The sequence below is a fragment of the Schistocerca gregaria genome, chromosome 11 (genome assembly GCF_023897955.1).
Source record: "Schistocerca gregaria isolate iqSchGreg1 chromosome 11, iqSchGreg1.2, whole genome shotgun sequence".
Classification (NCBI taxonomy): domain Eukaryota; kingdom Metazoa; phylum Arthropoda; class Insecta; order Orthoptera; family Acrididae; genus Schistocerca; species Schistocerca gregaria.
In genome coordinates, this window is record NC_064930.1 from 70,774,811 (window position 1) to 70,789,361 (window position 14,551).

General features: G+C 46.1%; 1 protein-coding gene across 1 annotated transcript in view; it reads right to left on the reverse strand.

Moving 5' to 3' along the window:
- Nucleotides 1-14,551, reverse strand: part of LOC126295216 (growth factor receptor-bound protein 14-like) — an 857,388-nt gene that overhangs the window by 246,275 nt on the left and 596,562 nt on the right. The window contains exon 8 of the mRNA XM_049987559.1: nucleotides 13,169-13,213. Within this exon, the coding sequence (XP_049843516.1) occupies nucleotides 13,169-13,213 (45 nt within the window). The remainder of the gene's footprint in view (nucleotides 1-13,168; nucleotides 13,214-14,551) is intronic.

The following is a 14,551-nucleotide window of genomic DNA, read 5'->3' on the forward strand; positions in this document are numbered from 1 at the left end:
GTGTACGTGCGCCAATCATAATCCCACCCCACACCATCAGACCATGACCTCCATACAGGTCCCTTTCAAGGACATTGGGGGTTGGTATCTGGTGCCTGGTTCACGCCAGATGAAAACCCGGCGAGAATCACTGTTCAGACTGTACCTGGACTCGTCTGTGAACATAACCTGGCACCACTGTTCCAATGACCATGTAGTGTGTTCTCGACACCAGGCTTTACGGGCTCTCCTGTGACCAGGAGTCAGTGGAATGCACCTTGCAGGTCTCCGGGCGAATAAACCGTGTCTGTTCAGTCGTCTGTAGACTGTGAGTCTGGAGACAGCTGTTCCAGTGGCTGCGGTAAGGTCCCGAGCGAGGCTACCTGCAGTATTCTGTTGTCGTCTGCGGGCACTGATGGTGAGATACCTGTCTCCTTGTGGTGTTGTACACTGTGGACGTCCCGTACTGTAGCGCCTGGACACGTTTCCTGTCTGCTGGAATCGTTGCCATAATCTTGAGATCACACTCTGTTGCACACGGATGGCCTGTGCTACGACCTGCTGTGTATAACCAGCCTCCAGTCGCCCTATTATTCCACCCCTCATAACGTCATCTATATGTCTCCTCTGAGTCATTTTCACCACACAGTCACCATTAGCACGTCTGAAAACGTCTGCACACTTACTCGCTGCTCCGTACCGTGACATGCACCAACACACCTCTGCCTATGTGGACTGCTGCCAGCGCCACCGTGCGACGACTGCAGGTCAAATGCACCCCACGGTCATACCCCGAGGTGATTTAAACCCGCAAACCGCCCACCAAACCGTTATTTCACCGTGTATCACCATTATCCTTAATTTATGAGCATGAGTGTACACGCCAAGTCTGCTGTATGGTACTGCAAATACGGAAATAAATCTATACGTATATCATTGTATTTTACTATAGCATCATATTTAACAGTTTCCAATTGGTTGCACTCTTTTTATACAGGGACAACGATTCTAATATCTTGTAGTGATGACCTTTGCGTCGTATTTTTTCTATTAATCATACATGCTTTCGTAAAATGTACTTCATCATCATTCTGTTCATCATTAGTTTTAACTTTATTATTCATTCTTGGCAACTTTTTTTTTAAATCACTAGTTTTACTGGACTGGCCCCAGAAAAGGTACGTAGATGCAGAGTACCCTGTTACTCTCCCACTTCCCCTATATTTTTCTTCCGCCCTCATACACCCTCTCTACTATATCCCTATATAACAAAGCGGAACGAAATGTAATTTAATTGCCGGCCGGTGTGGCCGACCGGTTCTAGGCGCTACAGTCTGGAACCGCGCGACCGCTACGGTCGCAAGTTCGAGTCCTGCCTCGGGCATGGATGTGTGTGATGTTCTTAGGTTAGTTAGGTTTAAGTAGTTCTAAGTTCTAGGGGACTCATGACCTCAGTTGTTAAGTCCCATAGTGCTCAGAGCCATTTGAATTTTGTAATTTAAGTCTTTTACAATGTGACTATAGATGTACATTCACTGAAATGTTAAATGACCTAATGATGTTCGATGTGCCTAGTTATGCTTGTTTATTTGTACGAAGATTTTTGTGGATTAAACACATCTCAAGATGTAAAAATATATTTACACATCTAAGCGACCTATAACGTCATAAATCACAATACAAAATATTTTACACATAGCTGCACAACAGCAACGGTTTCACGCAATAAATTATGAACACTTGACCAGTTGCAATGGATAAAGAAATTCTTTACCTTGGTTTCCACAAATATAAATTTGTCTCCTTCAGAAGGTAACAACTTTACATTAGTAAGGACTAATGTACCATCACCATTTTTATAATTGTCAGCATAGATCCGTGTGTCAAAGATATAACATAGCACTAGAATTAGGGTTTATCAGGTATCGGTTGTGAGCACGGTTGTGAGCTCTGCAAGATCGATGAGCTATTTTATACACTCCTGGAAATTGAAATAAGAACACCGTGAATTCATTGTCCCAGGAAGGGGAAACTTTATTGATACATTCGTGGGGTCAGATACATCCCATGATCACACTGACAGAACCACAGGCACATAGACACAGGCAACAGAGCATGCACAATGTCGGCACTAGTACAGTGTATATCCACCTTTCGCAGCAATGCAGGCTGCTATTCTCCCATGGAGACGATCGTAGAGATGCTGGATGTAGTCCTGTGGACCGGCTTGCCACGCCATTTCCACCTGGCGCCTCAGTTGGACCAGCGTTCGTGCTGGACGTGCAGACCGCGTGAGACGACGCTTCATATAGTCCCAAACATGCTCAATGGGGGACAGATCCGGAGATCTTGCTGGCCAGGGTAGTTGACTTACACCTTCTAGAGCACGTTGGGTGGCACGGGACACATGCGGACGTGCATTGTCCTGTTGGAACAGCAAGTTCCCTTGCCGGTCTAGGAATGGTAGAACGATGGGTTCGATGACGGTTTGGATGTACCGTGCACTATTCAGTGTCCCCTCGACTGCGATGGAGCTCTGTATGCCACGGCAAACTGGCTGACACTGACGGCGGCGGTGCACAAATGCTGCGCAGCTAGCGCCATTCGACGGCGTACACCGCGGTTCCTGGTGTGTCCGCTGTGCCGTGCGTGTGATCATTGCTTGTACAGCCCTCTGGCAGTGTCCGGAGCAAGTATGGTGTGTCTGAGACACCGGTGTCAATGTGTTCTTTTTTCCATTTCCAGGAGTTTATTAACGTGATATACCCCAATTCTAGGGCTATATTTTATTTTTGACACATGGATCTATGCCGACAATTGTAGAAACGGCGATGGCACATTAGTCCTTACTAATGTAAAATTGTTACCTTCTGAAGAAGATAAATTTATATTTGTCGAAACCTAGGTAAAGAATTTCTTTATCCATTGCAACTGGTCGGCTGTTTATAATTTTATTACAATACAGAATGTTACTGAGGTTGTATACTTGCAGTTGGTAATATGTCAGTTTTTACACACGCACACACAGACACACATACACTAAATAGTTGACACACATACACTAAACAGTTGCGGCACAACACAACCGAAGATGACTATGAAAGAAGTTATGGATAATGAATTTGAATTACGAATGGGTGAGGAAGTCTGTAGTTTGACTAGGGTGAGAGCAAAATCCAAGGCATAATTTAAAGCAAAAACCACCATCTCTATTTATAACATCACTTGCTAATTTAATTTCAACAGCTCCTCTAATAGCACTATTCCAATAGCTGTAGTCTCCGTCTTGTGATATTCCATAGGATAACCGGTGCCAACATAATGTTCTGCAGTGTTGTAAGCGCCGGCCGGGGTGGCCGAGCGGTTCTAGGCGCAACAGTCTGGAACCGCGCGACCGCTACGATCGCAGGTTGGAATCCTGCCTCGGGCATGGATGTGTGTGACGTCTTTAGGTTAGTTAGGTTTAATTAGAACTGTTCTAGGCGACTGATGACCACAGATGTGAAGTCCCATAGTGCTCAGAGGCATTTGACCCATTTTTGTTGTAAGCACGTATGCCGCTTCTGCTTACCACATCGGCTCTCCACCGTCCTCATAATGTGACCAATAAATGATTCGCGACAACTGCAAGGAATAACCGCAGACACCCGCCTTACACGAATCAAAATCATCCTTTGCAGATCCTGGAATCCCCCTGATTTTTGGTCGTGGTCGAAAAACGCACTTCGTACTTTAAAAAAAAGTTTGGCTTCGCCATGGTTCCCAGAACTCCTGACGATAGACGTTGACTGTGGATACTGTATCACAGACGCAGTCGCATTGACTGTTCAGAGATGTCACCAAACCCGTCCAAGGATGTAAACAATGAGGCATGAGCAGCGCCTGTTAGACGGAGGCGGTCCGACAGAAGATCAGCTCCAGTGATTCCACCAGGAAGGAGGTACACGGCTCGTGTTGTCTGTGGTTCAATCATGGCTAGACGCTCAATACCGCATTGTTACTTTGTGCCAGGAAGGGCTCTCAACAGGGGAAGTGTCCACGCATCTCGGAGTGAACCGAAGCGATGTTGTTCGGACATGGAGGAGATACAGAGAGACAGGAACTGTCGATGGCATGCCTCGCTCAGGCCGCCCAAGGGCTACTACTGCAGTGGATGACCGCTACCTACGGAGGAACCCTGACAGCAACGCCACCATGTTGAATAATGTTTTTCGTGCAGCCACAGGACGTCGTGTTACAACTCAAACTGTGCACAATAGGCTGCATGACGCGCAACTTCACTCCCGACGTCCATGGCGAGCTCCATCTCTGCAACCACGACACGATGCAGCGCGGTACAGATGGGACCGACAACATTCCAAATGGACCGCTCAGGACTGGGATCACGTTCTCTTCACTCACAATTGTCGCATATGCTTTAATTAGACAATCGTCGGAGACGTATTTGGAGGCAACCTGGTGAGGCCGAACGCCTTCGACACACTGCCCAGCGAGTGCAGCAAGGTGGAGGTTCCCTGGTGTTTTGGGATGTTCTAGATTTCCGGAAAGCTTTTGACACCGTTCCTCACAAGCGACTTCTAATCAAGCTGCGGAGCTATGGGATATCGTCTCAGTTGTGCGACTGGATTCGTGATTTCCTGTCAGGAAGGTGGCAGTTCGTAGTAATAGACGGCAAATCATCGAGTAAAACTGAAGTGATATCAGGTGTTCCCCAGGGAAGCGTCCTGGGACCTCTGCTGTTCCTGATCTATACAAATGACCTGGGTGACAATCTGAGCAGTTCACTTAGACTGTTCGCAGATGATGCTGTAATTTACCGTCTAGTAAGGTCACCCGAAGACCAGTATCAGTTGCAAAGCGATTTAGAAAAGATTGCTGATGGTGTGTCAGGTGGCAGTTGATGCTAAATAACGAAAAGCGTGATGTGATCCACATGAGTTCCAAAAGAAATCCGATGGAATTCGATTACTCGATAAATAGTACAATTCTCAAGGCTGTCAATTCAACTAATTACCTGGGTGTTAAAATTACGAACAACTTCAGTTGGAAGGACCACATAGATAATATTGTCGGGAAGGCGAGCCAAAGGTTGCGTTTCATTGGCAGGACACTTAGAAGATGCAACAAGTCCACTAAAGAGACAGCTTACTCTACACTCGTTCGTCCTCTGTTAGAATATTACTGCGCGGTGTGGGATCCTTACCAGGTGGGATTGACGGAGGACATCGAAAGGGTGCAAGAAAGGGCAACTCGTTTTGTATTATCACGTTATAGGGGAGAGAGTGTGGCAGATATGATACACGAGTTGGGATGGAAGTCATTACAGCATAGACGTTTTTCGTCGCGGCGAGACCTTTTTACGAAATTTCAGTCACCAACTTTCTCTTCCGAATGCGAAAATATTTTGTTGAGCCCAACCTACATAGGTAGGAATGATCATCAAAATAAAATACGAGAAATCAGAGCTCGAACAGAAAGGTTTCGGTGTTCGTTTTTCCCGCTCGCTGTTCGGGAGTGGAATAGTAGAGAGATAGTATGATTGTGGTTCGATGAACCCTCTGCCAAGCACTTAAATGTGAATTGCGGAGTAGTCATGTAGATTATGTGGGGCCGACGTACGCCGCTGGTGGTCGTGGAAGGCGCCGTAACGGCTGTACGACACGTGAATGCCACCTCCGACTAGATAGTGCAACCATATCGGCAGCATATTGGCGAGGCATTCGTCTTCATGGACGGCAATTCGCGCCCCCATCGTGCACATCTTGTGAATGACTTCCTTCAGAATAACAACATCGCTCGACAAGAATAGCCAGCATGTTCTACAGACATGAACCATATCGAACATGTATGTTTATGGACGACGTGACCCACCAACCACTCTGAGGGATCTACGCCGAATCGCCGTTGAGGAGTGGGACATTCTGATGAAATTATGAAGAGTATGCCACGAGGAATACAGGCATGCATCAATGCAAGAGGACGTGCTACTGGGTATTAGAGGTACCGATGTGTACAGCAATCTGGACCACCACTTTTGAAGATCTCGCTGTATGGTGGTACAACATGCAATGTGTGGTTTTCATGAGCAATAAAATGGGCGGAATTGATGTTTATGTTGGTCCCTATTCCAATTTTCTGTACAGGTTCTGTAAATCTCGGAACCGAGGTGATGTAAAACTTTTTTGATGTGCGTATTTCCGCAAAATACGACGGAACCCACTGGAAATGCTACCTGCTACATGATATAAGCCGCACCTCTGTCTTATTATCATTCACCCGGTACCCGTTGGTCGATAGGACACCGCACGTCAGATCTATCATACACTATATCCTTGCTGAGGAAAGGTGACTTCGAGATGGGCGAACTCAGCTGGCAAACTCTCAACGTCCTAAATGAGATGAACCAAGGTACGGAGTTCACATTGAGCCATGTGGTGACAATGTCAGACTGCAGATACAATTCAGGATCAGTATCCTATAGCTGGCATTTCGCAACGTACCAACCACCTTCTTCCTGACCAACACATCAACCGCAGGGAAGACAACCACCGTTTTCTCTCCCTCCATTGTGAAACAAATATTTGGGTGGAATGGATTCAGGTGTTGTAAAAAAACTTCACTGCCTTAACGGCAAACAACAAAAGTATCTTCACTTGTGTGGCCATGTTGTCCGTAGTTGCTTTAAAATTCTTGAGGGTATTTTCGTTCTATCGTTGAGTGTTTTTTCTTCACCCGCCGCGTTTCGCTTTACTCAGGTAAAGGATCGTCAGTGCTCACGAATTAAATTATTTATGTTTTGGTTTGTTTTAAGATCGAAAAACAGTTCGGTAACAATATGTTGGTTTCTACTTGCTGGTAAAGATAGAAAAAGTGGTTTCGAATTAAGTTATTTACATTTTGATTTGTTGTAATGGGTCAAATGGCTCTAAGCAGTATGGGACATAACATCTGAGGTCATCAGTCCCCTAGACTTAGAACTACTTGAACCTAACTAACGTAAGGGTATGGACATCACACACACCCATGCCCGAGGCAGGATTCGAACCTGTGACCGTAGCAGCCGCGTGGTTCCGGACTGAAGCGCCTAGAACCGCTCGGCCACAGCGACCGGCCATTTGTTTTCAGATCGAAAAACATTTCGGTAACAATATGTTGGTTTTTACGTAGTAAAAAATTAAAATTAAATTAGTTACATTTTGATTTGCCTTAAGATCGAAAAATAGTTCGCTAACAATATGTTGGTTTCTACTTACTAGTAAAGACTGAAAAACAGTTCGGTTGCAACATGTTGGTTTTTACTCAGTAAGGAAAAACCAGCATAGTATTATGGAACTGTTTTTCAGTCTTCCTTCAAATCAAAATGTAAATAACTTAATGACAGACCACTGATGATGCTATTACGGCAATAATGAAAAACGCATTTTTTGCAGTTTCAACGACGGAACTAAAATACCCTGAAGAACGAAAGTATCGTCTACGTATCTGATGAAAGAAGTCAGCAGCTGTCGAAAACAACACGCGGCCGGCGTCCCCGCAAGTTTTTCGAACAGACGGGACCCTGTTTCGCGTGACCTCGTTTTCCAGAATCAAACAATCACTGCCTGACGTATTTCAAATTATCACAATGTACTCGCAATCGGGAAGACAACGGCTCAAACCCGCGTCCGGCCATCCTGATTTAGGCATTCCGCGATTTTCCTAAAAAGCTTCGGGCAGATGCCGGGATGGTTCCTTCGAAAGGGTACGGCCGACTTCCTTCCCTAATTCGATGTGACCGATGACCTCGCTGTTTCGTCCCCTCCCCCCAAATCAAGCGACCAACGCCGGCCGCTGTGGCCGAGCGGCTCTAGGCGCTTCAGTCTGCAAGCGCGCTGCGCTGCTGCTACGGTCGCAGGTTCGAATCTTGCCTAGGGCATGGATGTGTGTGATGTCCTTAGGTTAGTTAAGTTTAAGTAGTTCTAAATCTAGGGGACCGATGACCTCTGATGTTAAGTCCCTTAGTGCTTAGAGCCATTTGAACCATTTTTTTTTTTCAACGAACCAACCAACGTCGACAGGAGAGAATGTTATACCTTTCATAATTATTCTACCTCTCAACAACAACAAAAAATAAAAAAATAAAAATAAAAAATGAAATTAAAAAATAAAAAAAATAAAAAAAATAAAAAATGAAAATAAAAAGAAAATCGGAAGTAACAATTTTCAGTTTTTTTTGTCATTCATTCGATGACTAGCTTCGGGCCGGGAGCCATTTTCAGATAATCGTAACATAATCAAAAATGTTATTTCCGAAAATGCAAAAACCATGCCAAAAATGTGCACACGAACGGTAAGGGCGCATACAGATTTTTTTGACACTGCTTCTAAATTTCAGGAAACACCATCTTTTATTGTGTTAAGATTGTTTGAAAATGGGTCCCAGCCCGAAACTAGTCAGCGAAAGAATGACAAAATACAAAAAAATATTGAGAATCTTGTAACTCTGGACTGGTTTCTTCTTTGTACCGATTAACAGAACTTGTCCGCCCACAGCTATCCCAGTATGATGAAAGTTCGTATTTTCGCTCTGTTTCGCGGGAAGTTGTCCTGGGAGGCAGAGAGACGGAAGGAGACTGTTGCCCGAGACGGCATCAGAAGGAAAGGAAGCCGAACGCAGAAATCCGGAAGGAGAAATCGAGACGGCCTCGGTCTACGGCGGCGGCAGCGCCGCGCCTTCAATACCGTTGTTTACCACCGGCGGGTCCCGCGCCCCGATGCCAGAGCGGGCAAACAGGGTAATTTGCGTTCCGCCCCATCAGAGATTACGTCCCGGGGGAGGGGGCGGGGGTGGGGGGGGATGACGGGTGGGTGGCGATTTGCGGGGGCGGAGGAGCTGAGAGGCGTGGGGTGCGGGTGCTGCAGCTAGGGGAGGTGCGGCCAATGGAGTACAGTGCCGGGGGCGTGTCTGCTGGGTTACTAGGTCACCGCCGAGAAAAGGGGGCGTGGTCACGGGGGCTGGTGGTGCCCAAAAGCCACGCCCACAGCTGTGGCTACGAGCGCAGGTGGGCGGTGCCGGGGAATCCCCCCCGAATGAAAGAGGGGGCGTGGTCTACACTTGTACAGTGGCAAGGCGGGGACAGGAGAAGCGGTGTTTTTTTTTTTTTTAAGCATTTTCGAAGAGCGGATTCTAGGAATTTCTGGCCTGAATGAACTTTGACTGGCGCCTCTAGGTGATGGATGGCCGTCGTTAACGTAGTATTTTGTGGTTCCCCTGGAGAAAAAGCTCCATCGGTGCGTCCTCTTATTACTACCGAGGCTGTGGAATAACAGGCACTACGTAATTATCAGAAACCTCACAACTTCCTCCCACCCCGACCAATTAGTTAAAGAATCGACCTCCCATGGGGCAAATGTATTGAAACGTCTGATTACATTACAGATGAGTTATAGTTAGTTTCTTGTTCCATGGATCATTTCGCGCGTCAAATGATGTGGAACGACTCGCTTCCAAATTGCAAATAAATTTGTAAATACGGTTCATGCTGAGCATTTCCTAGCTTTCCCAGTTTCCAATAACAGAAATTGTTCGACGGAACAGAAGTAGCTGTCAAGGAGAAACTTTCTCAGTCTGTTTTCGATTTTGCCTTTTTCTGCCTGTCAGACATTTTATATCACTGATAACTTAACATAAATTTTTGTCGCATATGAAGAATGTATGGAGTGTAGCCATGCATGGAAGTGAAACATGGACGATAAATAGTTTGGACAAGAAGAGAGTAGAAGCTTTCGAAATGTGGTGCTACAGAAGAATGCTGAAGATTAGATGAGTAGATCACATAACTAATGAGGAAGTATTGAATAGGATTGGGGAGAAGACAAGTTCGTGGCACAACTTGACTAGAAGAAGGGATCGGTTGGTAGAACATGTTCTGAGGCATCAGGGGATCGCCAATTTAGCATTGGAGAACAGCGTGGAGGGTAAAAATCGTAGAGGGAGACCAAGAGATGAATACACTAAGCAGATTCAGAAGGATGTAGGCTGCAATAGGTACTGGGAGATGAAGAAGCTTGAACAGGATAGAATAGCATGGAGAGCTGAATCAAACCAGTCTAAGGACTGAAGACCACAACAACAACAGTAATGAAGAATGCTGCGACAAAAATTGCTCACCACTTCTTGTGCTCAAAACAACCTTAATATAGAGTAATGGAAGGCATTTTCCCTTCTGTTATTGCAACTATGTACATAGCCGTTCCTTTTGAACTCTAGTGGGTTAGCCGCCCGGTGTGGCCGTGCGGTTCTAGGCGCTTCAGTCTGTAACCGCGTGACCGCTACGGTCGCAGGTTCGAACCCTGCCTCGGGTGTGGTGTCCTTAGTTAGATTTAAGTAGTTCTAAGGGAATGGGTTACTTACAATAAACTTGATGAGCGGAAAAATATACTCTGAAGCTGTAGTCTGAGTGCCACACTTCTTAAACATAGTTACGTTTAGAAGATGGTCGTGGGTGATCGACACATATCGAGTGAAAGAGCCAGGAAAACGTCCCTGAAGATCATTTTTTTCCTTTACTTTGCTCAAGGGACGATCTGTCAAAAAATGGTTCAAATGGCTCAGAGCACTATGGGACTTAACATTTGTGGTGATCAGTCCCCTAGAACTTAGAACTACTTAAACCTAACTACCCTAAGGACACCACACACATCCATGCCCGAGGCAGGATTCGAACCTGCGACGGCAGCAGTCGCGCGGTTCCGGACTGAGCGCCTGAACCGCTAGACCACCGCGGCCGGCGACGATCTGTCATTATATATATATATCTTCTCTGTCGTTCGGTTCTCTTTCAAAGATGTTTTCTCTCCATTCACTCGTTATCTCAACGGCAACGCATATTCCAAATACTGTTATTATTTTATCCGAAAGACAACACTTATTCTAAATGCTGTCATTACGCAAAACTTTGAAATAGCGAAAGTTTCGCACGGATCCACGACTACTGCGAAAAAGGAAATTACAATGGTACTGGCAAGTGGAAAGAATGCAAGAATTAAGGCCGCGAAACGTAAATTGTGCTCCTGTGTTGACCTCACTGTACTTCTATGAACTATTTCTGTTAACCCAAGCTGCGCTGGAAAAAAAGTCTTTCATCGAAACCAGCCGGTTACTGAATAAAGCTGAAGCCTACGCTGTTACATGACGTCGTTTGTTAAATTTATAATAGCTGCGGAGTGCAACCAACAGAAAATATTTGGCAGCCGTTACACTTCACACATTTCTAAAATTCAATTGGAAACGCAGTAGCTCTCAGAAATGATTTGATGCAGAGAAGGAAAGAGTTGTGGAACTGCACATTCTCTTTGCAAAATAGACTCCTGGAAATGAAAAAAAGAACACATTGACACCGGTGTGTCAGACCCACCATACTTGCTCCGGACACTGCCAGAGGGCTGTACAAGCAATGATCACACGCACGGCACAGCGGACACACCAGGAACCGCGGTGTTGGCCGTCGAATGGCGCTAGCTGCGCAGCATTTGTGCACCGCCGCCGTCAGTGTCAGCCAGTTTGCCGTGGCATACGGAGCTCCATCGCAGTCTTTAACACTGGTAGCATGCCGCGACAGCGTGGACGTGAACCGTATGTGCAGTTGACGGACTTTGAGCGAGGGCGTATAGTGGGCATGCGGGAGGCCGGGTGGACGTACCGCCGAATTGCTCAACACGTGGGGCGTGAGGTCTCCACAGTACATCGATGTTGTCGCCAGTGGTCGGCGGAAGGTGCACGTGCCCGTCGACCTGGGACCGGACCGCAGCGACGCACGGATGCACGCCGAGACCGTACGATCCTACGCAGTGCCGTAGGGGACCGCACCGCCACTTCCCAGCAAATTAGGGACACTGTTGCTCCTGGGGTATCGGCGAGGACCATTCGCAACCGTCTCCATGAAGCTGGGCTACGGTCCCGCACACCGTTAGGCCGTCTTCCGCTCACGCCCCAACATCGTGCAGCCCGCCTCCAGTGGTGTCGCGACAGGCGTGAATGGAGGGACAAATGGAGACGTGTCGTCTTCAGCGATGAGAGTCGCTTCTGCCTTGGTGCCAATGATGGTCGTATGCGTGTTTGGCGCCGTGCAGGTGAGCGCCACAATCAGGACTGCATACGACCGAGGCACACAGGGCCAACACCCGGCATCATGGTGTGGGGAGCGATCTCCTACACTGGCCATACACCTCTGGTGATCGTCGATGGGACACTGAATAGTGCACGGTACATCAAAACCGTCATCGAACCCATCGTTCTACCATTCCTAGACCGGCAAGGGAACTTGCTGTTCCAACAGGACAATGCACGTCCGCATGTATCCCGTGCCACCCGACGTGCTCTAGAAGGTGTAAGTCAACTACCCTGGCCAGCAAGATGTCCGGATCTGTCCCGCATTGAGCATGTTTACGACTGGATGAAGCGTCGTCTCACGCGCTCTGCACGTCCAGCATGAACGCTGGTCCAACTGAGGCGCCAGGTGGAAATGGCATGGCAAGCCGTTCCACAGGACTACATCCAGCATCTCTACGATCGTCTCCATGAGAGAATAGCAGCCTGCATTGCTGCGAAAGGCGGATATACACTGTACTAGTGCCGACATTGTGCTTGCTCTGTTGCCTGTGTCTATGTGCCTGTGGTTCTGTCAGTGTGATAATGTGATGTATCTGACCCCAGGAATGTGTCAATAAAGTTTCCCTTTCCTGGGACAATGAATTCACGGTGTTCTTATTTCAATTTCCAGGAGTGTATATATCAATCTGGCGTATCCATTTGCACACTGTTGGAATTTTCACGGATTACTCAGGACAAAAAACAGATGTTGTTAGGGGGAATTGGGATGGAGAAAGAGAAAAATGTAAGTATTGTGTTAGTGGTGTGTTTAACCTTGTGTACGTATTGTCCGCAGGTGTGACCCATATGATATTGACCAAAAGTATGAAAGTGCGGTAGTGGATTCCTAATAGACGTACAGTCCATGGCGAAAATGGAAGTCTTTTGAAGAGTTTTACGGGACAGTGAAGCCACAGCAAATACAACTGTGACAGATAGCTGAGACTGGAGCAGGCTTGAATTACAACAAGCTCGTCTTGTTCAACTGCTGTACTCTAAAGGAGAACATGCGACCGCCGATAGCTACAACGTAGGTCGAGAAAGGGCGCATTGTCTTACCTTGTTGCTGTCCTTGCTGCGAAGGTACTTGGCGATGGTCTGCACCTGTAAAAGACAAACGAAACGGTTATGTCGAGTGACAGCAGAGAAAAGGAAACGACGACAGCACATAACTTTAAATACGGAATGACTTATGAATGGTGGGTTCCATGTGGTTCCCAAGTCGGGCAGCGACAGTGAACCATAAAATTACCAAATATGCAGCAACCGGTCGCAAAACCCATGTTTCATTTATTCACTTTTGCAAATCGATTTCAACTGATTAACAGCCATCATCGGTGCTACAAATACAAGAATAAAAATAATTAATAATGGTGACCAAATGAATAAATGTACTTAAAGCAAAGTAAACTAGTTAAATGTATATAGACGCATTAAACCATTTAAAATGAAGACACGAACTTACCTACCGACTAATATGTGAACAGAGTCGTAATACTGTCTTAAGCAGAGGTCAAAAATAAAGTGATACATCGCGAATTGACTATGACAACGAGAAACCATAAGAAGGCGCTGCGAAGCAAACTTGCCCTCTATGCGAAAAGATATAGCTAAACTGAATGAGATGAAGAAAGACATACAAAGTGAGGTAAAATATAATACTAAAACATTTACACGAAATTGATATGTCATTAACTGTACGCTAGATGGATGCCAACACCGTTTTACGGTTTGGCAAGCTGATTAACTTTTGCTCTTGGATTTAAATATGACAAATAGTTAAAAATATTAAAAAAAAAATTTTTCTGTGGTGTGCTTTTCATCTATGTTTGTTCCTTTTTACTAATTTGTACAATCGCCTGTTGGCGTGTATAACTGTACTATGCAGTTGACAAAATCTTTGTCAAAAGTTAATCATAATGCCAAACCATAAAACGGTGTTGGCACCCATCTAGCGTACAATTAATGACATATCCATTTCATGTAAATATTTTTGTATTTCTTGTTGGTTTACCAATTTTAATGGCCAGTAGTGTACTTGCAACAGCTGTTTTATCAGGAATATTGGTTGGTCGCACAAGAACATTGCCATGTTATGTAGCAACGTTGCAGCAATGTTGACGGCAACACTAATGCGGCCGCACATTGCCGTAAAGTACGGCCAGTGTAAACGATACCTAACGTGCGCCATGATCACCACTATTCGAGAGCGCTGCGTTCCGTCTCCATGGCTGGCATGCCACTACTGAAGTTCCGACCCTCATTTAACTGACGTTGATTTGTGTTTCCGTCTTTAAAAACTGACGTGTCACCATAGCGTAATCGGAGGCTGGCTGGGAGAGCCTGGTGTAGTGAGAGGCACAGGTAATCCCAGTCTTCAAGACGGGGCGTCGAGCAGATGCGCAAAACTATAGACCTATATCTCTGACGTCGATCTGTTGG